The 13,593-nt window shown below is 53.4% G+C and overlaps 1 protein-coding gene across 1 annotated transcript in view; it reads right to left on the bottom strand.

Annotated features, from left to right (window-relative positions):
- LOC147700475 (uncharacterized) overlaps window positions 1-13,593 on the bottom strand; it is a 466,495-nt gene that overhangs the window by 213,550 nt on the left and 239,352 nt on the right. Inside the window, exon 6 of the mRNA XM_086929643.1 lies at window positions 6,965-7,125. Within this exon, the coding sequence (XP_086785769.1) occupies window positions 6,965-7,125 (161 nt within the window). The remainder of the gene's footprint in view (window positions 1-6,964; window positions 7,126-13,593) is intronic.

Here is a 13,593-nt window from a genome sequence, read left to right as displayed (position 1 = left end):
ACCTTGACGCTGCTCTGGTGAAATGCGTTGTGAAACTCGAACTCGCGCTTGACTCTGTGCGCCGAGTATTTCCTCACGAAAAACCTTCTAATATTTTCAAGATACCCGATGGAGTCGGGTTATTAACATTCATGACTAGATTTAACTTTAAACTAGGAACGCTAATTTAGGCTTCCTCGTCGGCTGAAATCTCCGGTGAAGTGCGCGTTTCATGCCGCGATCGCACTGCACCTTGATTTCTCTGCAGCTGCGGCGAAGGGACTAGACCGCTAACCTGTCTTTTGGAATTGGCGGCCATCTTATTCCTCCTACGCCGTACCCGCTCAGTCCAAGCGCCATAACTTTGAGAATCTTGGCACAACCAGGGCAATTCAGTGCCACAAGTTATTAGACCCTGTGTAGGGGTCCTGACATCTATACACTAGGAGATCTTCCTCAAATGGACTAATGGGACAGCTTAGGTCCCCAACCTGGTGTTCCCTAAAGAAACCACCCAGGTTCTGAAGTAGGGCTTCGGGCATCTGGAGACTCTCAGCCAGCCACTGACTCCCGCTCCACTGAGACAGGTAGTACGCCCCTACACCCCCCTCGCTATACTGGGACCTAGCTGGGCTACACTGAGCCTCTTCCACCACGCTGGGCTCGGAGATACCTGTCCCACTACTTTTGGAGTCACTCACCAATGACACTAAAGAACCTCTGGCACTCTCCCAGCGCTCTGCTTCCTCTGCAAGGTTGTCTGGATCAGTCTACCCATATTCCAACAGGTGTTGGCGCAGGCCTTGCAAACAACTACTGAGCACTTGCTCTCTGAGAACCAGGTCAAACAGTTTGGCAAAATCAGATTCCATGTGAACCTCTAACCAATCAGACAGTGCCTCTTGACATTAATCCACAAACTCCCCCCAAGACTGGTGAGACAGTTTCCTACTGCCCCTGAATCTCAACCTATGCTCCTGTTCTTGGGAAACAGGTACCATACTCTGGGAACGGGGAATGGGACTTCCTGCACTGAAGTATATATTGCTGCCACCACTGGACTCAACCCTCCCTGGGGAGTCCAGAAAATTAAAACTGTGCGCAAGGGATAATCTCCCCTCCAGAGCTAATTTCTCTTTGGTGAAGGCCCTCTCAGCCTCCTCTATCCTCTCCTGCGCTAAGACCATCTCAGTCTCTAGCTTTTGTTGCTCAAGGGCCAACGTCTTAAGACTCAACTCATGAGCCCATAACGCCATTTTCTCCTCTAAGGCTAACTTCCTATTCTCCTCTGGGGACAGGGAAAGGGATGAGGTGCGGCTACCTTCACTGGACCCAGCAAAGGACTCCCTATCTATGGGGTCCTCACTATCTGCTGGCCTCCATGTACTGTCATCTTCTCCCTCCTCTTCAGATTCCTCAGGGCTCCCCACAGACCCACCACCCTCATGGCGTGCGGCCCGGGCCCTTTCCTCACTGCGCTCACGTTCCCATTGACCCTTTTGCCATAGGATCAGGCTGTTCCTAAGTTCGGACTGAGTGTCTGACTCATCCACCCCTATGTCTCTCTCACCACCGAACCTTACCAGCTCTAACATACTGTACCTTAACAGATCACAGAAGTCAAAAGTAGGCTCCATTTTGGCGGACATTCTTGGGAAAAGTTTAACACAGGGAACCTAGGGGTCTGAGCTAAAACAGGAGTACAAAATTCACAAAGGATTCAGCAAGCTCCCTATCCCAGAGAACTCGCACTCACTTGTCTAGTGCCACACACCATTCATCCACACACAACCCCCCCTTGGACCGGTAAGGCATGTGACACAGGTACCAAACTCTGGGAGCGGGGCAGGGGAACAAATGTACTGGACACTATTTGAAAATGACACTCTTAGGAGAAGAAATAATGGAACTTCAAAAACAATAATCCCCAAAATGTGGTCATCTAAAAGGCAGAGTTTTATGGTGCGGCCAGTTGCCACTGCGGTACAACGCAAACACAAATCCTTATCTGAACCGCTGCCGCCAATGTTAGAAATGGGATATCTGGCTGGCTAGGGCGTGCGCCAAAACCAGTTATAGACCACCACTAAGTCAGGGCAAGGGAGTTACACGCCAAGATAACCCCTGCTCACCCCCTTGGTAACGTGACACGAGCAATAAGGCTAAACTCGGAGGTTATGTAAGTTAAGCGTTTGCGCGCGCACCCAGCAACAACACCCAAGGCCCACCACAAAGGAAACTCCATGCAAGGTTATATATAAAAATTGCCTTTGTATTGTACCAAACACATTAGATAAAAACACACACTTTAAAATGTGCCAACTGGCACGGGCAGAATTTACAGGGGATATATGTACAGGACAGGGCCACATGGACCACTGTCAGGAATATTATTATTATTATTAAGGGGCATTTATAGAGCGCCTGGTTACGCAGAATGCGTGTCCCCGCGCTGAACTGAAGCACTCTGAAAGAGAAGTAGGGGAGGAGCCCACTATTTTGAGAAGAGGTAAGTTTTTAATTTCCTCCGGAAACTAGATTCGGAGGGGTCCAGTCGGAGGTTGAGAGGTAAATTATTCCAGCTTTTTGCCGCCAGATATCGGAAGGATCTACCTCCCATACGGGCCTTTTTCACCCTAGGGACCTTAAGCAAGCCTCCTTGCGAGGAGCGCAATGCACGAGTTGGTGCATACCTTGTAATAAGGTTCTGGAGTGGTGCTGGCGCCTTCTTAACGAGGATACGGTGGCAGGTGCAGAGGGACTTAAATTCAACTCTGCTCCTCACCGGCAGCCAATGGAGTGACTGGAGGGCGGCCTTGGAGTTCGATCTTTTAGGGAGGTTTAAGATAAGGCGGGCTGCCGCATTCTGTAGCACCTGAAGTCGGTTTATCGCTTTACAGGTAGCTCCCAAATAAAGTAGGTTGCCAAAGTCTAAGCGTGAGGTGACTAGGGCGTGCACCAGTGTTCTGCGGGCGGCCGTAGGAAGGAGAATTAGGACCTTCCGCAGAGTTTTTAGAATGCTGAAGCAAATGCCCGTCACCCTGTTGATCTGTGGTCCGAAAGACAGGTCAGTATCTAGCCAGACCCCGAGATTTCTGACTTCTTTCCGAGGTGTGGGGGCCTCACCTAAACATGGTGGCCACCATGCCGACGTCCAGAAAGATGGGCTGCCACCCACCACAAGCACCTCGGCACTTTTAGCACTAGAATACTTGTTAGAATTAGCACTTAGAGCATAGAATATAAAAATCACTGTAGCACAAAATAGAACATAGAGCACACAACCAGTAATCACTCGTAACAGGTAAGTACCACCTACGCAACCCTAACCACCTTAGGAGAATGTCACGCAGGGAACCATGACCTCACTAGCAACACCTGCACTGGAAAGAACAACCACCTAAGTATCACGATACATTTAGGGGTATAGCCATGAAAACATTACACATGATGCATCACAACACATTCAGAGGTGTAGGGAAAAACACAAGATGCATAAAACATACATTCAGCGGTGTAGGGAAAAGAAACACATGATGCATGAACATATATTCAGAGGTGCAGGAAGAACAATTGCGCAGAAATCACATAAGCCACAACCTGTGACTGTCCGCAGGCCAACTGACCTCTCTGGGGCTAGGACGCCCTGTGTCCTAAATATCAGGGCAGGCTGCAGGCATCCAAACAAGAATGCAGGGGGGCCTAAACGGAGCAGCTGCCCACTAAGTGCTGGGCAGCTGTAAAGATGATGTGGCCAACATGGTGAAGCCTCACAGGCTCTGGCCAAAAGCACTTGTGCCCCTGTGAGCCTCGTGGGCTCGAGAACAAACTGTGGGGCAAGTGGGAGCGGCCCGCTGCCTTCCGGGGCCACTCTACCATGAAAGAAGAATGCCCCCTTGGAGCCTCCCAGGGCTCGGAGCCTCCGTGGCTCTGAAGAAAGAATGCCCCCACCGTTGGAGTCCCTCTCGGGGGACTCGAGCTAATAAAAATGCCCTTCGAGCCTCGTGGGCTCTATATAAACAAAATGCCTCCTTGAGCCTATCGGGGCTCGTCAACAATGTGCCCCTGAGCCCCTCTGGACTCGAGCGAAAGGTGGGGCAAGGTGGAAGCAGCCCGATGCCTTCGTGGCCACTCTACCAATGCGGAAAAATGCCCCTGAAGACGTCGGCACCCCTGGGTGGTGGGCGCCTGCACTGTGCCCCGGCGCCCCCCTCTCTGCACTCAGCCCCCTGCGTACTCACCGGGGAGGTGTGGCGGCTGTGGCAGGAGAGCTCCCGCTCCTCAGGGCTCTCCGATGCTGCGGCTGCTGGGCTCGACCTGGTGCGGCGGGCGGGGCTCCTCCTCTACTGGGCCTCGCTTTCCACGCTCCTCTCTTTCTTGGTGCTTGCGGCCGCACCTCCGGGGCTCTTCTCTTCAATGCAGGAGCGCGTGGTAGGCTCCCGTCTGCTTCCTGCTGTCCCTCAGTCCCGCCTGCACTCCCGTCGACTTCCAGTTTTTGGAGGCAGTACTTCCGGGTCGCCGCGGGCAGCGCGGCGGCCCTTCCAGGCACTGCAGGATGGGGGATAAATCAACCGAGGGGTAGGCTCCCTCGAGTTAAATAATAAATGGGGCCACACGAGGGGTAGGCTCCCTCTTTAATTTCAATATAAAGCGGGATGGCCCCCCGCTAGCTAAATTATGCCACGAGTGGCACAAATGCGAGGTGGGCACTCGCTTGGGTCACAAAGGGGGATCCCCACGCCGGGGAATCACTCGAGGACGAGATCACCGTGCCAGCGGTGCAACGCGCTCTCTTGGAGGGGGAGGCCAGCACTCCCCAGGCGCTGCAGGTTAAAGGAGTCCCCAAAAGCCCAGGGACAGAATGCTGTAAAAAGAAGGAAGGTAGGGGGGGCAATGCTGGGCCCAGGATCTAGCTCACGGGGCCCTCCAGGCAGGGAGGCAGTCCCAGTGGCGGTATCCTCCTGGTGCCCAGCAGCAGCATGCCCCCCTCTTCTGATCAGGAACAAGAGAACCTTTTGCAAGGGGACACAGCCCCTTTTTATACAGGTAAATCCTTTGTCTAAAGGTGCAGGCAAGGGGCGAACCAGATACAACTGGTTCCTGAGCATTTTGTTTTGGCTCAGCCCCTCTGCCTATTCACAGAATGGGTAGGGTCATCAGTCGCACCACAGGGGGCGGAGCCAGCATTGTGTGGGGAGTGCCCAGCCCTATTCAGGTCCCAGGTGCACTCCTCCCCAGCCATCAGCATGCTAATCTCATCACTCACCACCGGGGCCGACCCATCCTGACTCCTGGAGCCAGGCTCACCAGCCAGCTTCAGCCAATCACACGCCAGACACAAATTACACAAACATGCCAACTTCTAGAAGTGGCACTTCCACACTAGACACAATCATGCTCCATACATCATTGCGCAGCATTTAATCACACGAGTCCGCACATACCAAACTCGCACCTGCACTCCCCACGCATCAGGAACTAACATGGATACATACATTCCCTATGCATTCCTATGGTAGGGCAGGCCAACATCACTACACGCACGCACTTTACCCTGGGACACAGTGGTAAAGTGCACAGAAACCAAAAATCACTACCATCAATTCACCTTAATAAGCAAAAAGTTCAGGGGTGAACCTGCCAGAAGGGCCAAGTCCAACATACACCAACAAAGCACAACAGCACCCCAGAGCAGTAGCTGAGCAGCACCTCAGATCATCACTAAAAGTACCTCCTAGGAACAATCAGAACTCCAATCTCCCTAGCATGTACGACATGCACCACAGAGCAGAACCAAAGATCAGCACCGCAGAGCAGAAACACATATTAAAACTGCAGAGCAGCACCATCGCCCAACTCTACAGAGCAGCTTCCAGTGACAGTAAGCACTCCAATCACCCCAACATGTCAGATCAGCACCACAGAGCAGAACCACAAACTAACACCGCAGAGCAATACCACAGACCAAAACCACAGAGCCACAAACTAACACCACAGAGCAATACCACAGACCAAAACCACAGAGCCACAAACTAACACCGCAGAGCAACACCACAGATCAAAACCACGGAGTAGAACCACAAAATAACACCGCAAAGCAACACCACAGACCAAAACCACAGAGCCACAAACTAACACCACAGAGCAATACCACAGACCAAAACCACAGAGCCACAAACTAACACCGCAGAGCAACACCACAGATCAAAACCACGGAGTAGAACCACAAAATAACACTGCAGAGCAACACCACAGACCAACACCAGAGCCACAATCTAACACCGCAGAGCAACACCACAGGCCAAAACCACAGAGCAGTACCACAAACTAACACCGCAGAGCAACACCACAGACCAAAATCCACAGAGCAGCTTCCAGAAATAATCAGCCTTCAAGTCCCCCACAGAATATTAGACATGCATCACCGAGCAGCACCACAGAGTAACATGACAGACCAAACCACAAGATCAACACTGCACACCAGCACCAAAGACCTTCACTACAAACCATCACTACAGACCAACACCACATATCAAAATCCCAGAGCAGCACCACAGAGCAGCGATGCAGAGTGGTACCACAGAGCGGAACTGCAGACTGGCACCACAGAGTGGAACGACAGACTAACACCGCAGAGTAACACCTCGAACCAGCACCACAGAGCAGCACCACAGACCCACACCGATGAGCAACACAGCAGAGCAGCACCTCAAACCAGCACCACAGAGCAGCTTCCAAAACCAATCAGCACTCAAATCCCAGTGGCACGCCAAACTCATACCTAAGGGGAGAATAATACACTATGGCTAAGTTCAATAAATAATACAGTGTCCACCACCGCACAACAGAACCTAACAAATCCTTAATGCTTCCTTTTGATACTACAAGTTTTCTCGTCTCAGGCTTCATGGCAGATTGTTCCATCTCCTGGGGCACCTCCTTCACCTCACTCTGAGCAGCCGCCCCATCCCCCCTTTGTACTTACTTGGAGCTGACATCCCGCACCTCCTGAAGCCGCGAGAACAGCCACTGCCGCTCCTGGTTGGACAGGAGTGTCTGCAGGTCTGGGGAGTGTTGGAAGTGGTCCACCGCAATGTTCAGGCTGCGCAGGTAGGAGGCTTCAGACATGATCAGCTCAAACTTGGCCTGAAAATGGCATGTAAGGAAGAGAGAGATCTGTCAATGTCCCCTTGAGGCTGGGTGGGAGAAAAGAGTCAGCAAAGAAGGGAGGGAACTGTCAATGTCCCCTGGAGGCTGGGTTAGAGAGAAGAGTCCACAAGGGAGAGAGACATCTGGTAATGGCCCCTTGAGGCTGGGGGAGGGGGGAGAAAATAGTCAGCAAGGAAGGGAGGAAACTGTCAATTTCCCCTGGAGGCTGGGTGGGAGAGAAGAGTCAGCAAGGAAGGGGGGAACCTGTCAATGTCCCCTTGAAGCTGGGTGGGAGAAAAGAGTCAGCAAGGAGGAGAGATACCTGTCAATGCCCCCTTGAGGGTGGCTAGGAGAAAAGAGTCAGCAAGGGAGAGAGATATCTGTCAATTTCCCCTTGAGGCTGAGTGGGAGAAAAGAGTCGGCAAGGAGGAGAGGTACCTGTCAATGCCCCCTCGAGGCTGGCTAGGAGAAAAGAGTCAGCAAGGGAGAGAGGAACCTGTCAATGTCCTCATTCAGCTGGGTGGGAGAAAAGAGTCAGAGAGGAAGAGAAAGATCTCTCAAGGTTCCCTTGAGGCTGGGTGGGGGAAAGGAGCCAACAAGGGACGGTAGATCTGTCCATATCCCCTTGAGGCTGGGTGGGAGAAAAAAATTAGCAAGGAAGAGAGAGATCTGTCAATGTCCTCTTGAGGCTGGGTGGGAGAAAAGAGTCAGCAGGGAAGAGAGGAACCGGTCAATGTCCCCTCGCAGCTGAGTGGGAGAAAAGAGTTGCCAAGGAAGAGAGGAACCCGTCAATGTCCTCATGCAGCTGGGTGGGAGTAAAGAGTCAGGAAGAAAGAGAGGAACCTGCCAATGTCCCCTGGAGGCTGGGTGGGAGAAAAGAGTGAGCAAGGAAGAGGGGAACCTTCCAATGTCCCCTTGAGGCTGGGTGGGAGAAAAGAGTCAGCAAGGAGGAGAGGAACCTATCAATGTCCCCTGGTGGCTGAGTGGGAGAAAAGAGTCCGCGAGGAAGAGAGGAACCTGTCAATGTCCACTTGAGGCTGGGTGGGAGAAAAGTGTCAGCAAGGAGGAGAGGAACCTGTCAATGTCCACTTGAGGCCGGGTGGGAGAAAAGAGTCAGCGAAAAAGAGAGGAACCTGTCAATGTCCCCTCGCAGCTGGGTGGGAGAAAAGAGTCAGCAAGGAGGAGAGGAACCTGTCAATGTCCACTTGAGGCTGGGTGGGAGAAAAGAGTCAGCGAAGAAGAGAGGAACCTGTCAATGTCCCCTCGCAGCTGGGTGGGAGAAAAGAGTCCACAAGGAGGAGAGGAACCTGTCCATGTCCACTTGAGGCTGGGTGGAAGAAAAGAGTCAGTGAAGAAGAGAGGAACCTGTCAATGTCCACTCGCAGCTGGGTGGGAGAAAAGAGTCCGCAAGGGAGAGAGGAACCCGTCAATGTCCTCATGCAGCTGGGTGGGAGAAAAGAGTCAGCAAGGAGGAGAGAAACCTATCAATGTCCTCTGGAGGCTGGGTGGGAGAAAAGAGTGAGCGAAGAAGAGAGGAACCTGTCAATGTCCCCTCACAGCGTGGTGGGAGAAAAGAGTCAGCAAGGGAGAGAGGAACCCGTCAATGTCCTCATGCAGCTGGGTGGGAGAAAAGAGTCAGCAAGGTACAGAGAGATCTGTCCATATCCCCTTGAGGCTGGGTGGGAGAAAAAAGTTAGCAAGGAAGAGCGAGATCTGTCAATGCCCCCTTGAGGCTGGGTGGGAGAAAAGAGTCAGCAGGGAAGAGAGGAACCAGTCAATGTCCCCTTGCGGCTGGGTGGGAGAAGAGAGTCAGGAAGGAAGAGAGAAAACGGTCAATGTCTCCTTGCAGCTGGGTTGGAGAAAAGAGTCATCAAGGAAGATAGGAACCTGCCAATGTCCCCTAGAGGCTGGGTGGAAGAAAAGAGTGAGCAAGTTAGAGAGGAACCTTCCAATGTCCCCTTGAGGCTGGGTGGGAGAAAAGAGTCCGCTAGGAATAGAGGAACCTGTCAGTGTCCACTTGAGGCTGGGTGGAAGAAAAGAGTCAGCAAGGGAGAGAGGAACCCATCAATGTCCTCATGCAGCTGGGTGGGAGAAAAGAGTCAGCAAGGGACGGAGAGATAGGTCAATATCCCCTTGAGGCTGGGTGGGAGAAAACAGTTAGCAAGGAAGAGAGAGATCTGTCAATGTCCCCTTGAGGCTGGGTTGGAGAAAAGAGTCATCAAGGAAGAGAGGAACCTATCCATGTCCCCTGGAGGCTGGGTGGTAGAAAAGAGTCAGCAAGGGAGAGAGGAACCCATCAATGTCCTCAGGCAGCTGGGTGGGAGAAAAGAGTCAGCAAGGGACGGAGAGATCTGTCTATATCCCCTTGAGGCTGGGTGGGAGAAAAAAGTTAGCAAGGAAGAGAGAGATCTGTCAATGTCCCCTTGAGGCTGGGTGGGAGAAAAGAGTCAGCAGGGAAGAGAGGAACCGGTCAATGTCCCCTTGCGGCTGGGTGGGAGAAGAAAGTCATCAAAGAAGAGAGGAACGTTCCAATGTCCCCTTGAGGCTGGGTGGGAGAAAAGAGTCCGCGAAAAAGAGAGGAACCTGTCAATGTCCCCTCGCAGCTGGGTGGGAGAAAAGAGTCAGCAAGGAGGAGAGGAACCTATCAATGTCCCCTGGAGGCTGGGTGGGAGAAAAGAGTCAGCGAAGAAGAGAGGAACCTGTCAATGTCCCCTCGCAGCTGGGTGGGAGAAAAGAGTCAGCAAGGAGGAGAGGAACCTGTTAATGTCCCCTCGCAGCTGGGTTGGAGAAAAGAGTCAGTAAGGAGGAGAGGAACCTGTCAATGTCCTTTTGAGGATGGGTGGGAGAAAAGGGTCATCAAGGAGGAGAGGAATGGGGCAGTGAAAGGGAAAAGAAAGGAACAGGGAAAGAGAGGGAGGCAGGGGAAGCAAAACAAACATTGGATGGGGTCTTATGGAAGTGATTGATGAAAAGAAAAGCAGGAGACTGATGAAGGGCAGAGAGAGGAAGAAAAAGTGAGAGACAAAGTGAGATTAAATATACAGAGAGATGGAAGAGATAAATAGGCAGTAAGAGAGATAAAGACAGTTCACCTGTGTGATTGCCCCCGTCCCAGTCAGCCAGCAAAAAAAAAGAAAGATGCGTCCAATGAACCAGCACTGAAGTCCAGATGGCAGTCTTTACAAGCATACCTCTGAGCATTCATCAGTCTTATACTCACTCACCCTTTACACATACCTCCTATACTCATTCACCCTTCCTACATCCCTCCTATACTCACTCATCCATCACACATTCCCACCTATACTCACTCACCAACCATACACCCCTCCTATACTCACTCACCCTTCATACACCCCTGCAATACTCACTCACCCTTCACACATTCCCTCCTAGACTCACTCACCATTCATACACCCCTCCTAGACTCACTCACCCTTCACACATACCTCCCATACTCACTCACCCTTCATACATCCCTCCTATACTCACTCACCCTTCACACATTCCCTCCTGTACTCACTCACCCTTCACACATTCCCTCCTATACTCACTCACCAATCATACACCCCTCCTATACTCACTGTTGGACAGGCCACGTGAAGGGCTTGCTTCCTCCCCGCATGACAGGGCCCGAGCCCGGCCCTCCAGGTGTTACCCACAGAACCAACCCGCACCCCGTCTCATACGGGACTCCTGCCCCCGGACATCTCTGCATCATGGGGCCGAATCACTACCAGCTCCCTCACCCGGCCCGGCCGCCATCTTGGACACTGCACCACGACGCCGCGTGGCCTCAGATCGACCCTAACCCTGGGCCTGGCCAGGGCCCGACATCCCGGCACCACCATCCACCCAGGAGGTGAGCGGCCCACTTGGCAGGTCAATGGGAGAAAGAAGTGTCGATGGCTCTCCCCCGCCAGGTGCCGATCGCCCCCAGCTCCCCCGGGCGCTGGCTCCACCCCCCTGCTGGGTGTCTGGACTCCCTCATCCCGGACCTCCCGACCTCCAAGTGCGGGGGTCCGGACATCAAAGGACGCCAGACCTATAACTGGGGCAGCTCCAGAGCAGGAAGGCAGTTGTATCCTGGAGTCGAGAGACACCGTGACGAACTCATCCTTGACGGACTACTGGCGCTGCCGTAGCCCTGCCTTGTGAACTACTGTCCTGCTTGCTGGCGCTGCCGCAAACCTTCTGAACCCTTCATCTTCACCGGGACCTGCTGGCGCCGCCGCGGACCGTCGCTACCTACGATCATCTCGGGACCTGCTGGCTCCGCCGCGGCCCGTCCATCTAAGAACGCCGAGCTCGAGGATTGTGAGCTATCCATCTTATCATCGCATCTACCAGATGGGTAACAAGACTGTCCCGCTACCCCCTTTCCGCCCAAGAGACTAGAATCGAGGGGACCCCTGAGTCCAGACCTCCTTGTACCATTCTACCGTACTTAAAGATTGCTTATAAAGAACGTTAAACCTTATCCTTGTGTGGTGTACGTCTGTGGGGGGGAAGTTATTCGTCTGTACGATCGCTGGAGACAGCTCTCCCCGGAGACCTCTCCTCTTGTCCTCGGCCGACCCTCCCGGTCCGTCTAACATTGGTGGCCAGTGGCGCGATCCGAATCAACGCGTAATCGTACAGAGAGTAGCTCACCCCACGACAAAACCACAATGACAACCAAAGAGAGCGGATCCACCGAGAAATTCCAGATGGAGAAATTGGAAGAATACAGCCATCGTGAGTTGAAACAATTCTGCATTGAACTAGGCATTGCTACCACCGGTCTGAGTACGAAAGACGATTTCAAACACGCCATTGAGTCATGGGCAGAAACCGGGGCCGCCAGACCCCCGGACCAAAATGTTGCAACATCGGAGAGGAGCACCACGGCTCCCGAGGAGCGAAGAACGGGTCTCTCGCAGGACGAGATCCAAGAGAGAGAAAAAAACAGACTACATGAGTTAGAAATGGCCCGGCTCAAAATGGACGGTGAACTCAAATTAGCAGAACAAAAACTGAACCTAGAACATCTGCGGCTCCGAGAAGAACGAGAAGAAAAACAGAGACAAAGAGAACTCGAAGAAAAAAGACTAGCGTATGAACATGAGCGCAAGCTAGCGGAGATAGACTTACGAAAGCAGAACAAAGAACTGGGGGTGCCCGAGCAACCGCGCACTCCCGGAGCGACAGAAAAGAAAGTACACATCCCCAAGGATGTCGTTCGAGAGTATTTCCGAGATGACGACATACAACAGTGGTTCAAGGCCTACGAGATCGCCATGACCTCCCACAGGATCGATCGAAGTGACTGGGGAGCCGGTCTATGGGGGAGGTTCGTCAATGAGGGCCGCGATGCCCTGTTACAGCTCCCAGACCATCTGATGACCTCTTATGACCACATGAAGGCTGCCCTCCTCACCCGATATGGGCTCACACCCGAAATGTACCGCCAGAGGTTCCGAGACTGCACCCGGATCCCGGGTACAACTTGGGTGGAGTATGTAAACTATTTCAGCCGAGCCTTCGAGGGGTGGATCAAGGGGAGCCAAGTAACAACCTACGAACAACTTTTTAATCTCATGGTGTGGGAGCACCTCTCCAACAACTGCTTCGTCGAGCTCAGGCAGCACCTCCTCGACAGCAAATTGACAGATCCACGGCAGCTCGCCGCCGAGGCTGACCGGTGGGAGATTACCCGAGTAAGCCGGAATGGGCCGCACGAACAGAACCGGAACCACCAAGGTCAGCACCGTCCCCGAGGAGGAGGAGGAGGCCAGGGACGAGGAAAAGACACCGCCCCGGCCGCTTCCGCTGCCAGCACCCCGCCTCCGGCCAACCGGGGCAACCCCCCGGTGCGCCCGGGGTACAGAGCCAATGTCACGTGTCACCGATGCCAGCGAGTCGGCCACGCAAATGACCCGAACTGTCCTCAGAATCAGACTCCGAGACCCCGCCAGATGGCTGCCGCCGCCCTGGGGGAAGAACAAATCTCCGAAGAGCAAGAGGAATGCGAGCAAGAACAACAGGAGTGGGAGCCGGCCGCCATGGTTCTAGCGTGCTTAGGGGGAAGAGACATGGTCCCGCGGGCTCCCCTACCCGCCAACACCAGAAAATATAGTCAGTGGGTGAACATTAATGGGCGCAGGGCCGAAGCCCTACGTGACACAGGGGCCAGTGTGACAGCCGTCCGCTGTCACCTGGTGACCCCAGAACAGATCCTGCCGAACATTCTCTGCCCTGTCCGTTCAGCCGACAATTCCGAGAGTCTGTGTCGGATGGCCTGCGTCCCCTTCGAATGGGGAGGAGTATCCGGCATGTTAAAGGTGACGGTCCGAGATGATGCCCCCGTGGACTGTCTCCTGGGGAATGATCTTGAGAGTTCCCCGTGGGCCGCCGTAGAGAGAAGAGAGCACCTGGGGATGTTGGGCCTCCCGGACTGGGCGTGCGTAACCACCCGGTCCATGG

Source organism: Lissotriton vulgaris, chromosome 7, assembly GCF_964263255.1.
Source record: "Lissotriton vulgaris chromosome 7, aLisVul1.2, whole genome shotgun sequence".
Taxonomy (NCBI): Eukaryota; Metazoa; Chordata; class Amphibia; order Caudata; family Salamandridae; genus Lissotriton; species Lissotriton vulgaris.
Note: the sequence above shows the minus strand (reverse complement) of the source record. Positions and strands in the feature narration are given on the sequence as shown.